This window comes from Mustela nivalis, assembly GCF_964662115.1.
Source record: "Mustela nivalis genome assembly, chromosome: 17".
NCBI classification, from domain to species: domain Eukaryota; kingdom Metazoa; phylum Chordata; class Mammalia; order Carnivora; family Mustelidae; genus Mustela; species Mustela nivalis.
In genome coordinates, this window is record NC_139036.1 from 22,337,409 (window position 1) to 22,356,529 (window position 19,121).

At 55.5% G+C, this 19,121-nt stretch overlaps 1 protein-coding gene across 4 annotated transcripts in view; it reads left to right on the forward strand.

The window, feature by feature from the left end:
• The window catches only part of RAB11FIP4 (RAB11 family interacting protein 4), a 117,430-nt gene extending 99,495 nt beyond the window's left edge, over positions 1 to 17,935 (forward strand). For all 4 annotated transcript variants that reach the window (XM_082707679.1, XM_082707682.1, XM_082707680.1 and 1 more), the window contains 12 exons: positions 1,028 to 1,248; positions 2,752 to 2,946; positions 3,479 to 3,613; positions 3,981 to 4,016; positions 4,923 to 5,022; positions 5,308 to 5,411; positions 6,526 to 6,666; positions 8,089 to 8,170; positions 9,342 to 9,479; positions 9,576 to 9,734; positions 10,823 to 10,966; positions 12,018 to 17,935. In XM_082707679.1, the coding sequence (XP_082563805.1) occupies positions 1,028 to 1,248; positions 2,752 to 2,946; positions 3,479 to 3,613; positions 3,981 to 4,016; positions 4,923 to 5,022; positions 5,308 to 5,411; positions 6,526 to 6,666; positions 8,089 to 8,170; positions 9,342 to 9,479; positions 9,576 to 9,734; positions 10,823 to 10,966; positions 12,018 to 12,134 (1,572 nt within the window). In that variant the 3' untranslated portion in view covers positions 12,135 to 17,935. The remainder of the gene's footprint in view (positions 1 to 1,027; positions 1,249 to 2,751; positions 2,947 to 3,478; positions 3,614 to 3,980; positions 4,017 to 4,922; positions 5,023 to 5,307; positions 5,412 to 6,525; positions 6,667 to 8,088; positions 8,171 to 9,341; positions 9,480 to 9,575; positions 9,735 to 10,822; positions 10,967 to 12,017) is intronic.
• The last annotated feature ends 1,186 nt before the right edge of the window (positions 17,936 to 19,121 follow it).

The following is a 19,121-nucleotide window of genomic DNA, read 5'->3' on the forward strand; positions in this document are numbered from 1 at the left end:
GAGGGCTGCCTGCCTCCCTTCTAGGGGGGCCCAGCCAAGCCTGTCACTGACCACCTCCCTCACATGTGCCTGATCCTGTTCTCATCCCAGGCACCTGGAGGTCCTACCCAGGCTCTGTTAGGTCACGGCTCTCAGTCCTGGGGCTGCAGGGAGCACTTGTCACCGAGGGCTCTGCCAGCCATCACCAGGGAACACACCTGAGAACCTCAGGTGTAGCTTGACATCTCACAGAGGAGCAGGGGGAGGCAGGGCCCCCTTGGAAGTGGCAGCTCCAAGAAATGGTTTGTAGAGAGCTGCTTCTCAGACCAGGTGCGCTCTGAATAAAGCCAGAGCGCTTAACCTGGACGGTGAGGTTCCAGCAAGTACGTCCGTACTGATATCAGGCTGGGCTGTTCTGGGCACCGGGGACCACCCCCAAGCTCAGAATCAAAGGACCCAGTGTTCTCACTCCCCAGCATGGCTGGGGTGGGCCCCGGCAGACTGCCGCTCCCAGGCTGAAGCCCCATCTTACGGCCAGGATTCATTCTCTGAGGTCCGCCTGTGTGACACCGTGATGCTCTGAGATCCCATTGTCTTTCCCAATTTCGGGGGGAGAACTGCACTTCACAGAGGTCACCTGACACACCCGGAATCATGGCGGGCAGATTCCATGCTGTTCCAGCTCTGTTAGGTTGGGGTTGTGAATGGGGGCCATTCATTACAGCTCTGCCCTTAACTCCATCACAAAGCATTTGGCTGCTTATGCAGACCGTGATGGGGACCCTGATGAGGCCGTACAGGTGCCCTCAGCAATGTAGCCGGCCCCCTCTCCATAGATGGCTGTCCCCGGGGCTTCTGGCAGCCACTGTGAGAAGTCCCAAACAAATCACCTGCCAGGCATTCCTGTTCCCAAGGTCCTGGGGTCTGGGCCTCCCTGTCCCCCACCCTCTGCTGTTCCTGGCCCTGCTGACATCCTTGTGGTCTGATGAGGTGTGCTGGGCCTCAGGGAGCCAGTCTCACTCATTCTGTCCCTCTCTGTCTTTCCCAGGGCAACGAGGTGCCAGGCCTGACCTTTGCTGATGGCGAGCTCCTCCCCAGGGACCCTGGCTTCTTTCCCGAGGACGAGGAAGAGGCTATGACACTGGCCCCACTCGAGGGCCCCCCCGAGTCAGACATGGACAGCCCCATGGAGAGCACCCAGAGCCTGGAGGGGTCAGTCGCCGAGGAGAAGGACGGAGGGCTCGGGGGCCTGTTCCTGCCAGAGGACAAGTGAGTCTGTCTGGAGCTCCAATTACCGGAAGGTGGTAGTCAAGGCCAGCCTGGAGACTTGGGCAGGGAGAGGGTGTTGGTCTCAGTTGAGCATATGAAGTCATCAATTCTTCATCAGTTTTGACCTTAGGGGAAAAAAAAAAGGCAATTTCACATACATTTTTTCAGTGCAGGGCCTGTCTGCGAGTCAGGCTGTTCTCAGGGGTCTTTGGAGTTGTTCGTCCATTTTGGGTCCTGGGAACAGTCTGTCAGTGGTACTGTGACCAGCCACCAAGGACAACTGGTCAGGGACCACAGACCTGTTGACCATCTGGCTGACCATTTGCTACTTGGTCATTCCACCTAGTTTTTGGGACCGGTCACCAGGAGGCAGCCGGCCAGCCCAGTGGGGGCGGGTGGCCAAGAGTTTTAGTAAAATGTCTGGGAGAAAGAGAGACCAGGATTGCTCAAGGGCAGGGTGGGAGCATTACTGCTTCTGACCCCACCCGGTTGCCTGGTTTGGAGTGTGGAGGCCTAGTAGGTCGGAGAGACTGCCTCTTACCAGTGATGATACGCAGACACGACCTCACAACAACTAAAGGGAAGATCTGTTCCTTCTCAGGTTGCAGTCAGGGCTCAGCCTGTCTCTGACACAGTCACAGGCCAAGGCGGGGCGGGGGGGTGGGGGTGGGGAGAAGGGTGTCACCCCTGAGAGGCCTAGGGTCTCTGACCCATGTTCTTTGCAGCGAGGCTTCTTTGGACTAGAAGCCGCCTCTGTAGACCGGGAGGAGCGCCTCCTATGGTAGCTCGCGGTTCTTTCTCTTAAAACTTCATTTCTTTAAAAAACAAAACAAAACAAAAAACTTCATTTCTTATTAGAGTCCAGGTCAATTAAACAGAACCTGAAAAAGGTTGGAACGGGAGAATGGAGGGAAATAACTGAGCTAGTTCTTATCCCACCACCGAGCCCCCCAGCCCCATGACCACGGAAACAGTTCCATGCCCAACTTTTCCTTATTCTGTAAATACCTTTTACTTTCTCCAGCTTGAGTTTTTACATGGAACTTTTAATTCATTCTTATTTTTCCATATTATTGCTACTATTATTTACAGACTTTCAACAGTTAGATAACTTATAATTTGATAGTTTAATTTCCTAATCCATATTCTAATTTTGCAATGGCAACTTAATCATTTAATGCGCTAATATTAGCAGTATAGAGTGTATCATTTTTTACTGTATATGTTATGATAATTTATTGTGACTCAGTGTAGGGAACCCATTAGGTGGTAAGCAGTGTTCTGCTGTTCTGGTTTGGACATCTCTTGTGCAGAAACCGTTTCTGTGGTGAGGTGTTTACCTTAGGATGAGGTCCCCCAAGTGTATTGCCAGGTTGAAAAGCAAAAACTTGATCAGGCTTCTGATCTCTGGGGCACCGACTGACCTCCCGGAAGGCTGGTGGGTTTCTCCAGCACGGGCTGTGGATAGGGTTGTGTTACCAGCCAGCCTTCTCTGACACCCAGGTCCCTGGGCCACGCTCCGTCCATGACCACGTCAGACCTCTCCACACACTCCACCACCTCGCTCATCAGCAATGAGGAGCAGTTTGAAGACTATGGGGAGGGGGACGACGTGGACTGTGCCCCCAGCAGCCCCTGCCCCGATGACGAGACCAGGACCAACGTCTACTCGGACCTGGGATCTTCAGTGTCTTCCAGGTGGCCCCGGGGCCTGGAATAGGGGTACAAGGAGAAGTGGCAGAACCAACCCAACCTCGTCCCAGGGGTGTTCAGAGGGCAGAGTCCTAAGCTACGTGGGTTCTGCTCCCAGGGTTTGGGGGTGCTGCCTCTGCACGCTGGTTGGGGAGCTAGAGTTCCTTCTCCCTCCTTCTATCTTGAGGAGGAAACAGAATAAACCCACCTGGGAGGCTGCAGACTCAGGGGTCTTCTTTGTCTTGCTTCCTAGGAGAACCTTGGGGTTGAAGGATCCTTCTCAGTAACACATACACATCGTCATTGCTTACTCTGCCTGTAGCTCTCAGTTGCCATATCTGTGAAATGGGCTTCTCATTCATTGGCGTGTCAGAGTATTAAGGGAAGGAAGATCTATTGCTGTATTTCTACTTCCTCTGCCCCTAAACACACACTAGGGTCACCAGTATTGCGGAATCTGGTAAAGCAAGCTCAGGAGGATGGGGTGAGGCTGCAGATTGGAGAGCAGAGCATGATTTCCTTCTCTCTCCTGATTCAGCGCGGGGCAGACTCCTAGGAAAATGCGCCACACCTACAACAGCGAATTGCTGGATGTTTACTGCTCTCAGTGTTGCAAGAAAATCAACCTGCTGAATGACCTGGAAGCCCGACTGAAAAACCTGAAGGCCAACAGGTGGGGCCCCAGGAGCCAGCCAAGGGATGGGAGGCCAGGGCTAGGTGGGCAGGGTGGGGGGACCCAGCAGGGGAAGCCGCAGGCGAGGTGGCCCCACTATGTCTGGGCGATGAGAGCACTGTCAGAGGAGGATTGACCCTGGGGAGCTTGCATTTTTCTGTGACAGGAAGGTCGGGGTGCTTCTAGTTGGGACCAAGCTGATGGGTGAATTCCCTGCTGGGGGTGGTACAGAGCCCTGTACTGCACTTCAGTGGTCTTGCAGGCAAGGTATAGTACAGGGTGGGCTGGAGCCCCTTCTGTTCAATGACTGTCCTCTCTTTATATATATATTCTCTCTCTCTCTCTCTCTCTCTCTCTCTCTCTGTAGCCCTAACAGGAAGATCTCTAGCACAGCCTTCGGACGGTAAGGCCCCCCTTGGGAGGAGGGGTTGAATGCTGTCTCCCTTAACTGTTCCTATTGCCAGGGCTGCCAGCTGAGCGCCCAGAGGGGAATGAAGAATCCCAGAAGTGCAGGCCAAGTGGCCGGGAGAGGTCTACTTCTGAAAAAGAAGGGCCCCACTCCTCCCGCCCTCACACTTTGCACCTTTTGGCGCTGGACCAGTTGGCCTCTCCCCAGCCCCTGGCTGTTTGAGCTTCAGGCGGGCACATTGAGGATGCCCTGAGAGACCCAGCCCATTTCCCGGCCCTTAGTGGCCCTCTCCACACTCTGGGGCCAGCAGCTGGACCAGCACCTCCCAGGGCTCCCGCTCACAGAGATTGGACGGCAGGTACCCCATTGGAACTGGTCACGTGGCTCCAGGTTACAGCCTGCACAGCTGACCTCTGGGCACTTCCAGGATCCCACTCTGGATCTCAGGATCCAGGCTGTCCTACAGACTGGGCTGGGTCCACTCCTGGGGCTCTGGGAGCTGCTGGCAGTAAGCACCCAGGCTCTGGCTCAGGAGCAGGGCTGGGACAGGAGAGCCTGCTGGTAGAGATGCGGGCTGCTGCCTGGCAGGGAGCGGAAAGTGGGAGCCGCTGGAGAATGAGAGCTGGGTTTTGCCTCTGGCAGGAGTTCCCCAGGCACATGTTTCCTGTTTGCAGACCCACCCAGCCCACTGCCCTGCCCAGTCTGGGTGGGCCTCCTTCCCTCTGCCCTCTCCCAGGGTCCCCAGGGATGCAGCGGAGCCGATTTGATGGAGGGGATTGAGTCTTGGGGGGAGACCTCAGGAGGAGCCTGTGCAGTAGCCTCTGCAGCCCCCTGCTCCTCCCTCACCCCTGCAGTCCCCAGAGGGCTGGCCTCTTTAGCCCGCCTCCCTCCTTCCCACAGGCAGCTCATGCATAGCAGCAACTTCAGTAGCAGTGATGGCAGCACTGAGGACCTGTTCCGGGACAGCATTGACTCCTGTGACAATGACATCACGGAGAAGGTGGGTCCTAGGAGGCTGGAGGATGGGCTTCATGTGTGCATGCTCTCTGGGGGTCGTGGGGAGCGTGCCCACAGCTCTCTGGGCACCTGGGAGGCGGAGACCCTGTCCTTGCTGCAGGAGGTGGGGAAAGGCAGCCCTGATAATGTGGGCACATATGCCCACACCCTCCCCACCCTCCATATGCAGTCCCCCGAGAGGCCTGACCATCCGTGCCACGGTTTCTGCTGCTCCGTCCTGTGGGCTCAAGGGTCTCCTCCTCCCCCACCACTACCTCCCTTTTTGCAGGTAAGCTTCCTGGAAAAAAAGGTGACTGAACTGGAGAATGACAGCCTAACCAATGGGGACCTGAAAAGCAAGCTGAAGCAGGAGAACACGCAGCTGGTGCACAGGTCGGGGCAGGGGGCTTGCTCAGGGGGCTCTGGCTGTGTCTCGGGAGCAGTTGTTGGTCTCTGTTGTGAGGGCCCCTGAGAAAAGCTGGGGAGATCACCCGCATGTCTTGTCCCTCCCCTCTAGATGTTATGATGCATCAGCCCCTTGCTATGTAGCCCTGCTCCTGTAGGTACCCCAGAACTGGTCTCTGGGGACTCAGAAATGGGTTGGAGCTTGACCTTGACCTCCAGGTGTGCAGCCCCAGGGTGGGCAGGAGTTGGGATCCACTCTATTTCTCTGACCAACAATGAGGAGAGTCTGATCCCCACCCCCCAACCATCTGGGGATAGGCTGTGCAGAGGGAGATGGCTGGTGTGAGTCGGGCGCTTGCACCTGCTGCTGGTGGAAGGGCCCAGGCCCACTCACCGTGACTGCAGCGAGGTAGCACATATAGAGTATAGTGGTCCTCACAGGATGGCATGACACTTGGTAAAATGATCCCCAGCAGGGCTCTGGTCCTCAACCTTGTAGAGTCCAAAGATGGGTTCTCCTGGACACCCCAGAAGGTTAGCCTCCTAGAGGAACTATTACCAGTGAAATGTATGCTAGACTGCTCCATTAGCTGAGCTGCCAGTGGGACCCAGCCCTATCCTGGGTTTGGCACACTCAGGGCCACTATCAAAAGACTTGCCTGTTTTTGGAATCGAGGCAGCCAGTCACTGACTTGCTTGTCAGAGGGCAGTGGCCAGGAAGGAGGAGAGCAGAAAGAGAAGCAGGGGTCCTGGGGGCTGCTTCATGCAGCCAGGGTGAGGCCTGCCATAATTCTCCATGCCTGGCCTGGGAATGCCACCTTCCCTGTGCAGCCTTGCTCCCCTCTGGACCAACCGCCAGCTCCTCCCCTAGGTGGTGAACTTGGCCTGTCCACCTCCCCTTCTGTGATGTGGTGTCCCAAAGTCATGTCAGCGAAGCTGCCAACCCCCAGGCTTGGAAAATAGGCCACCCCTTTCCACAGTGGGACTGTTACTGAGCCAGGGTCTTGGGGCCAGGGGCTCCCAGAGTCACAGCCAAGTTTGGGGTGGGAAGACAGTAGCCATGAGAGCTGGTGCTGGACCAGAGTGTGCCCTCCCCCCACAGGGTGCACGAGCTGGAGGAGATGGTGAAGGATCAGGAGACCATGGCCGAGCAGGCCCTGGAGGAAGAGGCGCGGCGGCACCGTGAGGCCTACAGCAAGCTGGAGAGGGAGAAGAGCACGGAGATCGAGCTGCTCAACACCAGGTGGGCCCCTGCCCGGAGTGGGCTGGCGAGAGGGACAGGGCCTCCCCCAGAGTCCTCTGCCCTCCAACACGCCCTCCAGTCCCCGTGCAGGCCTGGGGCAGGCACTATCCCCATCATGGAGATCGGAACACAGAGCCTGAAAGGAGGCTTCCTGTTCTGACAGTTCCCCTCTTGAGAGCTGAGCACCTGGATGTGTTTCCCGGGAAGTACATGACAGAACCTCTGTAGTCCCACTTTCACACCACGTACAACTGGAAACAGCGCAAGTCTATCAAGGCAACAGGTGGAAAAACTGTGGTCTTTCCCCTGTCCTGGGCTGGGTCTGATGTCCAGGCTCGGAGCTCCCCCTGCTGTCAGATTCTCCCTGACCCTGAACACTTGGGTGCATTGACCCCGGGCCCCAGGGGCCAAGGTGAATGGAAAAGCAGGGCCTGGTTTCCTCGGGGCTTCTGAGCTGCAGGGATAGCTGCTGGAAGCTGAGGCTGGTAGAGAGAGGAGCAACAACCTGGGAATCTGGGTTGGTCACTCTTTAGCTCCATGACTTTGGACTACTGTGTCCTTTCCTGGGCCTCTGTTCCCCCATCTCTCATCCCTCCCTCCCGGCCCACCAGAGTGACCTGAAGGCAGGTGAGTCAGGGCCCCGTGGCCCTCACTAATGAGCCAGGCCGGTGAAGCCCCTTGGAGGCCACCTGGATCCCTGGCAGAGAGGATGCCTGCCTCTGTGCTCCTAGGGAGCCATGGGGAGCCCAGAGGGCAGTGGAGGCCTGGAAGCCAATGCTCCAGGAAAGAAGGAACAAGTGCAAAGGAGAGGGAATGTTCTGTAGGGATCAGTGGCAGAAATGACCCCTCCCTGTTCCATTGCCATTGACATAACAACTTCGGGCCCCCTTCTCAGGTTATTACGATGACTTTACGATGACCTGGGTACCTGGCCTGTGTCTCCCCGTGGAATCCTGTTAGCATGGCCCCCCATGAACACTGACACAGAGGATTACGACCGTCAGAATCTATGTCTGTGGGTATGCGGAGGCAGCTGCTGGAAAGCTGAGCAGAGAGTCTGGGAGGCAATGCCAGGGGGAGAAAGACAAGGAAATACTGTTCCTCTCTGAGTGTGAGTTCTAACAGGAAGGTCCAGCCACAGCCAGCCACAGGAGGACTTTCTCTCTGTTTAGCAGAAAAACATCCCCTGTGTTGTTTCAGGCTGTGAGGACACATGCAGAAAGAATCCTGTGTTCTTACTCACAGATGAGTGTTTTCTTTTATCAAAAACATAAGGATAGTCATTCAGTGTCTTTACCATTTGCCTTGGGTGACAGGAAGCTCTTACTTGCTCTCTGTTGCTTTCTGGTACCTTCCCTCATCCAGGCAGCAGGGAATCGCTGCAAATTGTCGATCTATTCTAAGCCCCTCTCCTTTCCCCAGGGTGCAGCAGCTAGAGGAGGAAAATGCTGAGCTCAGAACAACAGTGACCCGGCTCAAGGCACAGACGGAGAAGTTGGACGAGGTGAGCGGCAGGTCTGGGTGTCTCAGACTTGGGTCTTTTATTGCTCTTTTTAAGATTTTATTTATTTTATATGACAGAGAGACACAGCGGGAGAGGGAACACAAGCAGGGCCAGAGGGAGAGGGAGAAGCAGGCTTCCCGCTGAGCAAGGAGCCTGACTGGGGGCTCGAACCTAGGACCCTGGGACTTGAGCTGAAGGCAGATGCTTAACACTTCAACTGAGCCACCCAGGTGCCTACCCCTTCTTGAACTGAATCCCCAGAGAAGCAATGTTGGCCACAAAGGCCTTCAGTTGCTAGTTTCTGGAATTCTAACAGAATTGCCCTAACAGCAGCAACAACAGGCAATAAAATATGAATAGTAATTTGTCTTTCTATATTTTTGATTTTCCAAGTTTTTTTTTTTAAGATTTATTTATTTATTTGTTTGTTTATTTATTTATTTATTTGACAGACAGAGATCACAAGTAGGCAGAGAGGCAGGCAGAGAGCCGGGGGCTGGGGTGAGGGGAAAGGGAAGGCCCCCTGCTGAGCAGAGACCACCCCCACACATACACCGATGTGGGGCTCCATCCCAAGACCCTGAGATCACGACCTGAGCCAAAGGCAGAGGCTTTAACCCACTGAGTCCCCGCAGGTGCCCTCCAAGTTTATTTTTTAGAGTGAATGTAATAAAAAATAAAAAAGAGAGAAGGAGGTTAGTTTCTGTTTGGCCACCCTGATTCAGGTTTCTTCTGCCACCACTGAAGGACGTCAGAGGCCTGGTATTTTTTCAGCTGTGTTTCTAGAGTCCTAAGGGACCTGGCTCTTTCTTTCTTTCTTTCTTTCTTTTCTTTTTTTTTTTTAAAGATTCTATTTATTTATTTGACAGATCACAAATAGGCAGAGAGGCAGACAGAGGGAGAGAGAGAAGCAGGCTCCCTGCCGAGCAGAGAGCCGGATGCAGGGCTCAATTCCAGGACCCTGAGATCATGACCTGAGCTGAAGGCAGAGGTTTAACCCACTGAGCCACCCAGGCACCCCCTGGCTATTTCTTTAAGCCATGCTCCAAGGGCTCTGTGCCTACGGCTGACGCAGATCCCTACTGAGTCCCCAAGGCATAGGGAATCTCTCTGGGACTGCCCTGCCCTGACCCGGTCACCCTCCCCACAACCCCCACCACCACCACTCCAGGAGCGGCAGCGCATGTCTGACCGGCTGGAGGACACGAGCCTGCGGCTCAAGGATGAGACTGACCTGTACAAGCGCATGATGGACAAGCTGCGGCAGAACCGCCTAGAGTTTCAAAAGGAACGGGAGGCGACGCAGGAGGTGGGTCCCGGGCCCGGGTTGGGGGGTAGTGGTGGGGAATGCCAGGGCTCCCTCCCACCGGCCCCGCCACTGCCAACCTGCCTGTCTCCCACACAGCTCATCGAGGACTTGCGGAAGGAGCTGGAGCACCTGCAGATGTACAAGCTGGACTGCGAGCGACCGGGCAGGGGTCGCAGCTCGTCCTCCGGCCTGGGCGAGTTCAGCGCCAGGGCCCGCGAGGTGGAGCTGGAGCATGAGGTCAAGCGGCTCAAGCAGGTGGGCGCCGGGCAGCATTCCATCCCCGAGGGCTGGGTCTCCCCAGAGGAACCCAGAGCTGCGGCACCACCTTCCCCCGGCTGGCAGGGCTGCTCAGGCCCAACTCGCTGCTCAGCAAGGCGGCTTCCCTCCCAGCTGCGTCTCATGCAAACCCCAGGGCCTTTGCTTGGACACCACTCTGCTATCCTTGGTGATGGGGGGAGAGTGAGACTTTACCCAGTTATGGATTGGTGTCTTGCTGTGTTGGCTCCTCCCAGAAGCAGACCCCGAGCCCAGGGTTCCATTTCAAATAACTTCCGGGAGCAGTCCCAAGATCAGAGACCAGCTGGGGGAAGTGGGATCAGTGGGGGGCAGAGACCAAGGGAGGGCGTGCTGGTGAGTGAAGCCCCCACTAGCAGCCCGACCCTGGGGGTAGGGAACTGCTCTAAGTTACACCCCTGAATCGGCCTTTCCCGCACCCCACAGCAATCCTAAAACCCCAGCCTTTCCTCGTTCATGACAGGATGTCCAAAGTCCCAGGTGTGAGCACTTAGGAGACTTGGGGCAAATGCTAGCATGTGGTGTCGGCTCATGGGGTCTGGGCATGGCACTGTGGGGCACCAGCACTCAGGAGGAAAGGTGCCCCTGAAAAGAGTTCTCCCGGAGCAGGATTCCTGAACCCAGCTACAGAAGGAGCCTAGATCTGGCCTGCCGGCCTAGAGACCCTAGAGCCTCACTCTTTACAGACGGCCGCTGTTGGAAAAGGAGCTACCCAGTGGGCCATGTCCCCACGTGGGGCATCAGGAGCTCCTCTTCTGGCTCAGCCTCCCCCAGGGAGGAAGTGTAGACAGGAGCCCTGCCCCTGTCTGGAAATGCAGTTCCCCCGAGTAAGCCTGTAACTCCTCCTCAGGACCCTGTGACCTCCCAAGAACCAGGCCTCCACCCTAAGCCTGGCAGAAGCCGCATCATATATAGGCTTCTTGAGCTGGCCATGACACACACGAGGGAGGGTACTGGTAGCAGTCAGGAGACAGTGAGTGCCAAGAAATGGGTTCTGGTGGGTTCTGGATGCTTCTAGGAGCTGATGTTGCCTTTGTCCTCCTGCACAGGAGAATCATAAGCTGCGGGATCAGAATGATGACTTGAATGGACAGATCTTGAGCCTCAGCCTCTATGAAGCAAAGAACCTCTTTGCCACCCAGACCAAAGCCCAGTCTCTGGCTGCAGAAATAGACACAGCCTCTCGTGATGAGGTAACGTGCCCATTCCTTCTTCCTTTGGCGCCTTGGCCCCTCCTCTGTGAGTCCTTTCCCGTTCCTGTGTGCTGTGATGATAAGCCCCAGGCCACCCAAGCAGGAAAAGCAGCCCAGAGCCTGCAGGTGGAGCTGCGTCAGTTCTGATGTCCTGCACGTGCTGGGAGAAGCCAGGGTTTGGGAACAGAGTGGAGTTTGAGTCTTTGCTCCACCAGAAGCATGCCGTGGATCAGCATGCTTGCTTCCATCAACAGGTAGTGCGGAGAGGCTAGAACTCCTCTCCCTCAAGCCAAGAGGGGCAGGACCCTAGCCTTTCTTGAGCAGCTGCCTGTCTGTATCTTCTGACAACTAGAAGGCTTTCTGGACGCTTCCATGTTGCAGATTGGGGAACCAGGACACAAGATCACCCAGCCTGGGAGTGAAGGACCCAGGTCTCCAGAACCGAAGTCCATCCTTTCTGCCCTACTAGGGTGCGGTTATGAAGGCCCAGGCCTCCAGTAATGCCCTGGTCACATTTTAACATCAATTGGAAGAAGTCCCTAAACCACCTAACCCCATGCTTGGGACACAGAGCTAAGAGCCCATCCCTAGTCTTGGGGGGCTCCCACCTGGGGACAGAACCAACATTTTCTCCTAAAGGACACATCAGGAATGGACCCACACAGGCGGGGCTGGGGTGGTGACAGGACCATTCCAGGTAGAGGAAACAGCCAGAAGCCGTAGGAGACTTAGGGCCCTGGGACTTGGGGTGTCGTTCTTTATCAGAAATGTCTTTGGCCAGTGTCCTCAGCCTGTCCCACTTGGGTACCTCCACAGACCACCTGGGGTTGGGGCTGGGCGGGTGAACAGTTCACACTCCTCAGGTGTGAGCGGCTGCTGCTTTAGCTGGTTCTGGTGGCTGAGTGCCAAGGTTGGTCCTGGGGCCTGCCTTGCCCAGGGTCTCCCGAGCTTCTTGGTCGTCGGGCGCTGGCTCACATGTGAGCTGGCAATCAGCTACCTCTGCACCAGAGCCCGGGCCTGGCCTCTGACCTGCGTCTCCCATTCCCTCCAGCTCATGGAAGCCCTGAAGGAGCAGGAGGAGATCAACTTCCGGCTGAGGCAGTACATGGACAAGATAATCCTCGCCATCCTGGACCACAACCCCTCCATCCTTGAGATCAAACACTGAGACAAGGGCTGGCTACAGAGCAGCCTTGCCTTGGGGACTCAGACCCCCGGACCCTGGGACCAAGGGGCAGACCCTGCTTGGGGATGCAGCCCAAGCCAGGCCACGCACGCAATTGAGTGCGCGTGCGCGCACGCACACACACACACACACACACACACGCACACACACACACTGTAAATGTATCTCCGGCCACCACGTCATGTGTACTGGTGTGTATGTGGGGGAAGCCGTGCACACAGCAAGGGGTGAGCTTGGGGCTGTGGGTGTGGGTGACATCTGTGCCCTTCCTGTCCCCTCATTCTGTGGCCTGTCTGCAGGGGCAGATAGTCCTGGATGTGGGAGGGACAAGGTCTGCGATCAGGAGTTACTTTAATAATGAGAACTGGAAGATGGCGTATCAGAATCTGGACAAAAATGATTCTACCTCTGGGGAGGAGGATTAAAACATGCTCTAGTGAGACAAGCTCTTTCACACCAGTCCCTGTTCCCTCCGGGAGTGGGAGCCGATGTCTGATCTTTTTCAGGAACTCAAATGCCCGACGACTACATCCTCCCCAACCTTTGACCACCTTTGAAGCCTAGGTGCTCAGGCCCTCCCAAGCCCCCTCCCCAGCTGGCAGCCCCCGCGATCCTTGGGCACTATGTGTCCAAAGGACTCAGGCCTGCAGAGGCCCAGCTAGCGTGGGGCGACCTTCATTCCAAGAGTTCTTGGTATTTTTGAAGTTCCCTGTACAATTCCCAATCCCCGCTTACCTACCTCTTTCTGTTTTATTTTTAAGACCGTGAAAAATAAGCAGCATTTAACTTGGGTGTACAATAAAGGGATTCAAAGGAAGGAGCCGGGGGACACCGGGGGGGTGGTCTGCAGTACGTGTTGGCATGGCCATCCAGAGACCTGCTATTCAGGGAGGAGCTCGCTCACTCGCCTGTTCGTTTCCTTCCCGCTGCTGCATCTTAGGAAAAGCGAAGCACGGAGGGACTGTTTCCATGGCATCAGTGGGCTGGGAGTGGACCTTCCTTGCTGCCCAGCTCCCTGGTCTCCACAAGGCCTGGGGATTCTGAGCTCTGGGCTTGGCTCAGCTGGGTGTCCCCCAACCCCACCCCTGACCCCAGGTCCCAGCTTTTAGAAACACTCTTGCATTCCATTCTCAGCCCTGCGAGGTGTGCTGGTGAGAGACACAGTTGGACATTGTATGGAAACCTTAGCCTTCCATCCTCAGTGGCACGTAGGGGAAATGCACCCTCTGGATTTTTAATGTGATCTTTTGTCTTGGGCAGCTGGAAGTAGATAGGGTACTTTGAGTTTTCCTATTTGTTTCAGTAGTACATGGCTTTTGATTTGTTTCCTTAATCCGAGTATGTATAAATATGTATGGTCTTATTTTTTCACCTGCAGTTTCTTGTTGTCTTCAGCAATTCCGGTGGAAAAAGGAAAGTCTGGGCATGTTGGGGAGAGGCCTTGAGGGGGTGTTTGCAGAGAAGAGAAGACAGTAGAGGGTGGAGAGGGGCTTGGGGACTGGGGGATGAATGTTTCCTGTTCACAAAGGCAGGACCGGTCTTCACTCCGTGCTGGTCAGCTTCTGCTGTTGTTGGATCGCGTGGTTTCTCTCTAAGCCCATGTGTGGGCTTTGTTTCACGCCACAGATAATGGGGCTGCGTTGGTCTGATTCAGGACTTTGGGGTCACCCACCCCAAGCAGACTAGGGCATTCGGTCTTCTGGGAGTCTCTCAAGCCCGTAGGACACTGGTGTCCTTGGGCACCTCCGGGGGTCTTAGAAGCAGCAGCAGCAGTAGAAAGCAGGAGGAGTGGGTCTCTTGAGAATTTGCTAAGAGGCGGGAATGGCCCCCAACTAAAGGAAAGGAAAGAAGACGTATCATGACTTGGCTTTAGTCTGGATTTTCCACTGGAAGGAGTCCTAGGGAGGCCAGCCACGTCAAGGTCCTGGTGCATGCAGGACTCACCCCAGGGGTGAGCATTTTATATGTAAAACTTTCTGTGCCCTTTAGCTGCACTGATACTGAATTCCAGAGAAGGCCCCAGAGGCCTGGATTACACAGTCACTATGGGGATGGGAATTTCTGCTTTTGGAAAAGGGGGTGGAAAGCCATTGACTTGCAGTGTTTTGCTGCCCCCTTCATGAAGGGGGCGTTTCGGGAGTGGCTTCCCTGAGGAAGCCTGAGTCTGAAAGGCCCCTCGGGACCGTCCTGGTGCTGGGCATGGGGGTCTCTGGAAGAGGGCCGACTTTAAAGTGAGGTAAAACTCCACATCTTCACCCAAGCACCACCCATGCAACCTTCTTCAGCCGAAGTTGTCTTATGAAACCTAGGCTGTCATTCCAGTTGGTGTTTCTAAGTGCTCTTCCACGCGTGAGAGCTAGTCCGCATTCCCAGAGGTACTAACTCTGGGAGCAGGTGGGGCAGACCCCGCCCCCTTCCTGGGCTGCCCCCTCCTTTGTCTGTTGTCTAGTTGGGAGGTCTGCTGCAGCTGCCAGGTGGTAGGTACCCACAATGCCCCACTTGGTGTGCATTTCAGGTGAACAGAACAGACCTCCCAGGAGTTGTTCTGTTCCACGCAGTACTTGGGACACGTCTGAAATGGAGAGATTTTAAAAATTCTGATAACCCAGAGGTTCAGTGTCATTGGTGTGGAGTGTGGCCCGGCTGTTGGAATGTTTGAAGAACTCCCCAGATGATTGTAACTTAACTGAGTGCCCTAGGTGTGATTTGTTTTGATTTGTTTTTGTTTGTTTGTTTTTGCTAAACCGGGCAACTCTACCAAGTAGGGATTAGTAGTAACTCTTCTGAAGTTGTGAGGTGTTTCAGGGGTACCCGGAGAGGGGCCTTCAACAGACCCACATTTTACATGGCACTTGACTATCCTTAATTCAACAGAAAGCCAAACAATTTGCAGAATCAGTGAGTGAGCTTTATAAAGTTCTAGTAAAAAAAAAAAGTACATATTTTAAAATTTGAATTGGCCAAGTTAGACATATTATTTTAAGCTTGTAGATTCTTTGAGAATTGTCAGAGGGAAATTCCTTTATTTTGACTTTATTTCTCACCATTACAAAAACAGAGCCCAAGAACCTCCCGAAGCACTTGGACCGGAAACAGTGGTTTTCAGCTTGGGCTGCACAGTGGGATAACCTGGGAAGATTTTCGAAATTCCGCTGAGTGAACCGGCCACCGCCCCACCCCAAGATTCCAATTTAATTGGCTTGGGTGTGGCCCAGGCATCCAGATATTTAAAGAGCTCCCCAGGCCATGCTGATGTGTAGCCCAAGGTGGAGACTAGAATGTTCCGCGTCAGGGGTGGAGAAAAGGGGTAGAACTGGCTGCAGGGTTTGTTAATCCAGGTGCTACCTTAACAGTGGGGGTGTCGGTGGTGGCTTTGATGGGTGGTGAGAAGTGAGCAGATCCCTCACCCCAGCATGGGAAGCCAGATGCCTTCAGGAACTGGTGTATCCAGCTGTTTTCCGCAGCCTGGGGGTAAGCAAACCTGCCTGGGCAGTCTCTGCCTGGTGCCTACAGAATCGCACACGGGCCCATTCTGGAGTCAGGGGCGGGAAGGGCTGTACCCCTGACGACAGCCCCAGAAACAGTCCTCTACTTACACAGCCGAAGAGGGGACTCTTGCTGGCTTTGTGGGGTTTATCTCTGATCCGTTTTCAGGCCGGGTGGACGAGCATCCCCCCAGCTCTTCCACTGTTAGTAGCCAAACCAGCATCCCAGCCTATGCTCTGGTGGCTCTGGGGCCCTCATCTGCTGGCAAGTCTGGTTCCTGACCCCGTCAGGTCTGGCGGTCCGGGGGTGTAGATACTTCTGTTCCAATAAAGGGCTTGATAACCAGCAGAAACCTGCAGGGGCCAGTGGGGCCTGGTGGCTCAGTGAGGAATTAAGCCACTTTTTGTGCTCTGTGGCTCTGTGTGTTCAATGCATTAGCAAATTTAAACCTAAAAGCCAGGGAAGTTTGGGGATGGTCACCATGCCAAGGAAATGACTATTTGCCTGGTAGGTCCACAGTGACTCTGAAAGCACTGGGGAGGGTTTTAGGTTGAGGACTTCAGTGCTGGCATCCCCCCCCCCCCACCCCGGCCGTGCCTGCTGAGGGGGCTGTAAGCCAGAGGGGCCACATACCCCCCATGTGACTTCAGGTTCCTTCCCTTGACCTGCTGACCTTAGGGACCTTCTGGGCCTGCCCTAGCCTTGTGGCAGAACAGCTCTAAGGCCCTTCTGCCACACTCTGCTGCCTACCTGAGAAAATCGGCTGCCTTCTGGAAAGGCTTCTAAAAGCATAGACCCTGGTGAAGTGTGATGTCATATGTCACTCCGATCTTGTAGGCTCCTCCTCTCTCCCTGGGACTGTAGGGGGAAGGCTATCTGCCGTGAGCAGAGGGTGGCTGAGAATGGCACGGCCATGGCCGCCCATGCAGGCTGCTGCCTGGGGGAGACTGCGCCTCCTGTTGGGCCCTTGGGGAGGGGGAGACCGCACCTTCTGTTGGGCCCCTGGGCCGGGGGATAGGGCTGTGCCTCCTGCCAGGCCCCTGGGTTGGGGGAACCTCCCCTCCTGCCAGGCCCCACTGCTTTGCTGTGCTGCACAGGCCTTGTTTTGTCTGCATGGTTTGGGGTCGTCGTCCTTGTGCCTTTTTTCTTCCCCGTTGCCACTGTACAGGAGTTTCCATGTCCCCACTGCCCCTTTTCTACATCCTCTCTTTTCCTCTGGTCCTTCCCAAGCTCTGTAAATGTGTACATAGTGCCTCCACAGGCCTGGAGTGCTCCTGGGCCAGGCCCACCCCCACCGCCACATCCCCCCCCCACCCCCACCCCCCACGCCGCACACTGATCCACTCGGAAAGGCTCAGCCTTCCCCTCTGCTCGCTCCACCTTGCAGACTCGGTAACTTTGTACAGAACTCTTTTCATTATGGTCTTAGCTTCCAGGGCTTGGACCCACTTAACTCCTCCACCCTTGGCACCCCCGTGCGGCCCACCGCTAGTTTAGAAGCCTTGCACACCAGAAAAGGGTAACTTTGTGTAACGCACCTTCTCCCCCAAACCTCTTCCTGTATTGGTGTCAATATTTCTAGAGAGCAGGGCGCCCCTTCCTCTCTGCGGGCCCTGGCCCCGGGCAGGGACATCACGGGTCTGCAGCAGCGTCGCCGGCCCCGGGGCAGGAAAACTCCCACAGGGGGCCTCCCAGTGCTGGGCATTCAGCCTCCTTCAGGATCACGGCTGCCTGGTGTCTCGAACAGCCTTGGACTCCACGTGGGCAGAAAGAAGAGGTGTCTGGCTGCTGCTCTGGCGGGTCACTAACAACAGCCGAGCTCTTCCTCCTCTGCCCAAGGTGCTCAGACCCGAGTGCCATTAATCCCCCCTGCCTGGCTGCGGGCTGCGCTGCTGGGGGGGACCTCGTTGAGGTCTCGCTCGCGGCCTGCCAGCTCCCTCCATCCCAGCCCTTCCTGCTCTCTTGGCTAGGTTCCTGGGGCCCAGACTGGATAAGGCACACATGTGGCCTCGTGCCCAAGGGTTGGTAAGACAAGCTTTGACACTGTGGGATTCTCCCTGAGTCTCACCCCAGGAGCCTCCATCTGGAAGCAGGCTTAGGTCTGGCTCTGGGGCAAGACATCCACCCCCAGGGGCAGGGGGATGGGGAAGGCCCAAAGCTTTTCCCCCCGGGGCCTCGAGCTCTCTGCCCACTACCTGCTTCTAGCCAAAAAGGAGCAGGCTCTCAGAGGCAGTCCCCTTCAGGAACTCTAATGTACAGACCAAGGTGTAAATAAACAGTTTGCTTTTCCTGCCTGACTTGACGGTGAGTTTCTGTGGTTGGCGGAGGGAGGGTGGAAGAGGGGAGACCTGGTTCCAGGGCTCCTGGGCACACACCAGCTTCTTAGGAAGAGCAGGCCCCACCCAGCATCCCAGGGTGGCTAGTGCTGTCCTCCAGGAGCAGCAGGTCACCCCGCAGACCCTCATTTTGGCCCACTGTCCCTAGGAGAGGAGATGGGGATCCCAGAGGCCCTGGTAACAACAGCATGTCCATCCCCAGAGCTTATCTTCACCGCAACCACGTCCCCTTTCCCAGCAAGGGCCTGCTGGGGGGCCTCACCTTGCTCTAGTCACTCTAATGAGTCTCCAGGGCCACCTTCCTCCATGTCCACCACTGTGACTCCCCTGGGTCACGGGCCCAAGTCCTTAAACCTGGTTTCAGACCGACCTGACAGCACTAGTCCTGCTAAGCCCAGGAGCATTAAGGTAGAGAGGTAGAGAGGCCCAGACCCCCCGCTTTCTGCCCTTAGTCTGCCCCTTACTCTTACTATGGGATTCCAGGGGTGGGGAGGGGAGTCACAGGTGGTCCAGGCACAGCACCTGGAGAGCAGTCTGCTCTCCCTGTCAGCCCAGACCCCCAGGACAGGCATGACCAGGTCCCTCCATGTCCCCACACAGGCCCTTGGGTGGTCGGTCAGCCTGAGAGGCAGGCAGCTCCCCCTTCGGTGGATTTCTGTGGCCTCCTGGGCTCATGGGCAAGTCCCTTCCCAACACTGGGAATTTGTTGTCCTGGATCTCTGGTCCCTCCATCTTCCTAATGCGACTTTTCCCCTCCTTAGTGACCATCTCCTGCAAATTAAAAACACAGGATGTCCAATTAAATGTGAATTTCAGATAATTTTTCAGTTTAAATATGTCCCATGCAATACTTAAAAATTATCCATTGCATATCTGAAGTTCACGTGTAACCAGGCACCTTGTGTTTTATGTGGCGACCCTATTCTCAAACCTTTCCAGGACCTTTCTCTGCCAGGAAGGTGTCTCCAGTTCCTGAGCATTTGTTTGCCTTGTGCTCATTTTCAGAAACCGATTCCTTTTTTTTTTTTTTTTTTTAAGATTTTATTTATTTTTTTTGACACAGAGAGAGAGAGAACCAGAGAGGGAATACAAGTGGGGAGAGTGGGAGAGGAAGAAGCAGACTCCCTGCTGAGCAGGGAGCTCGATG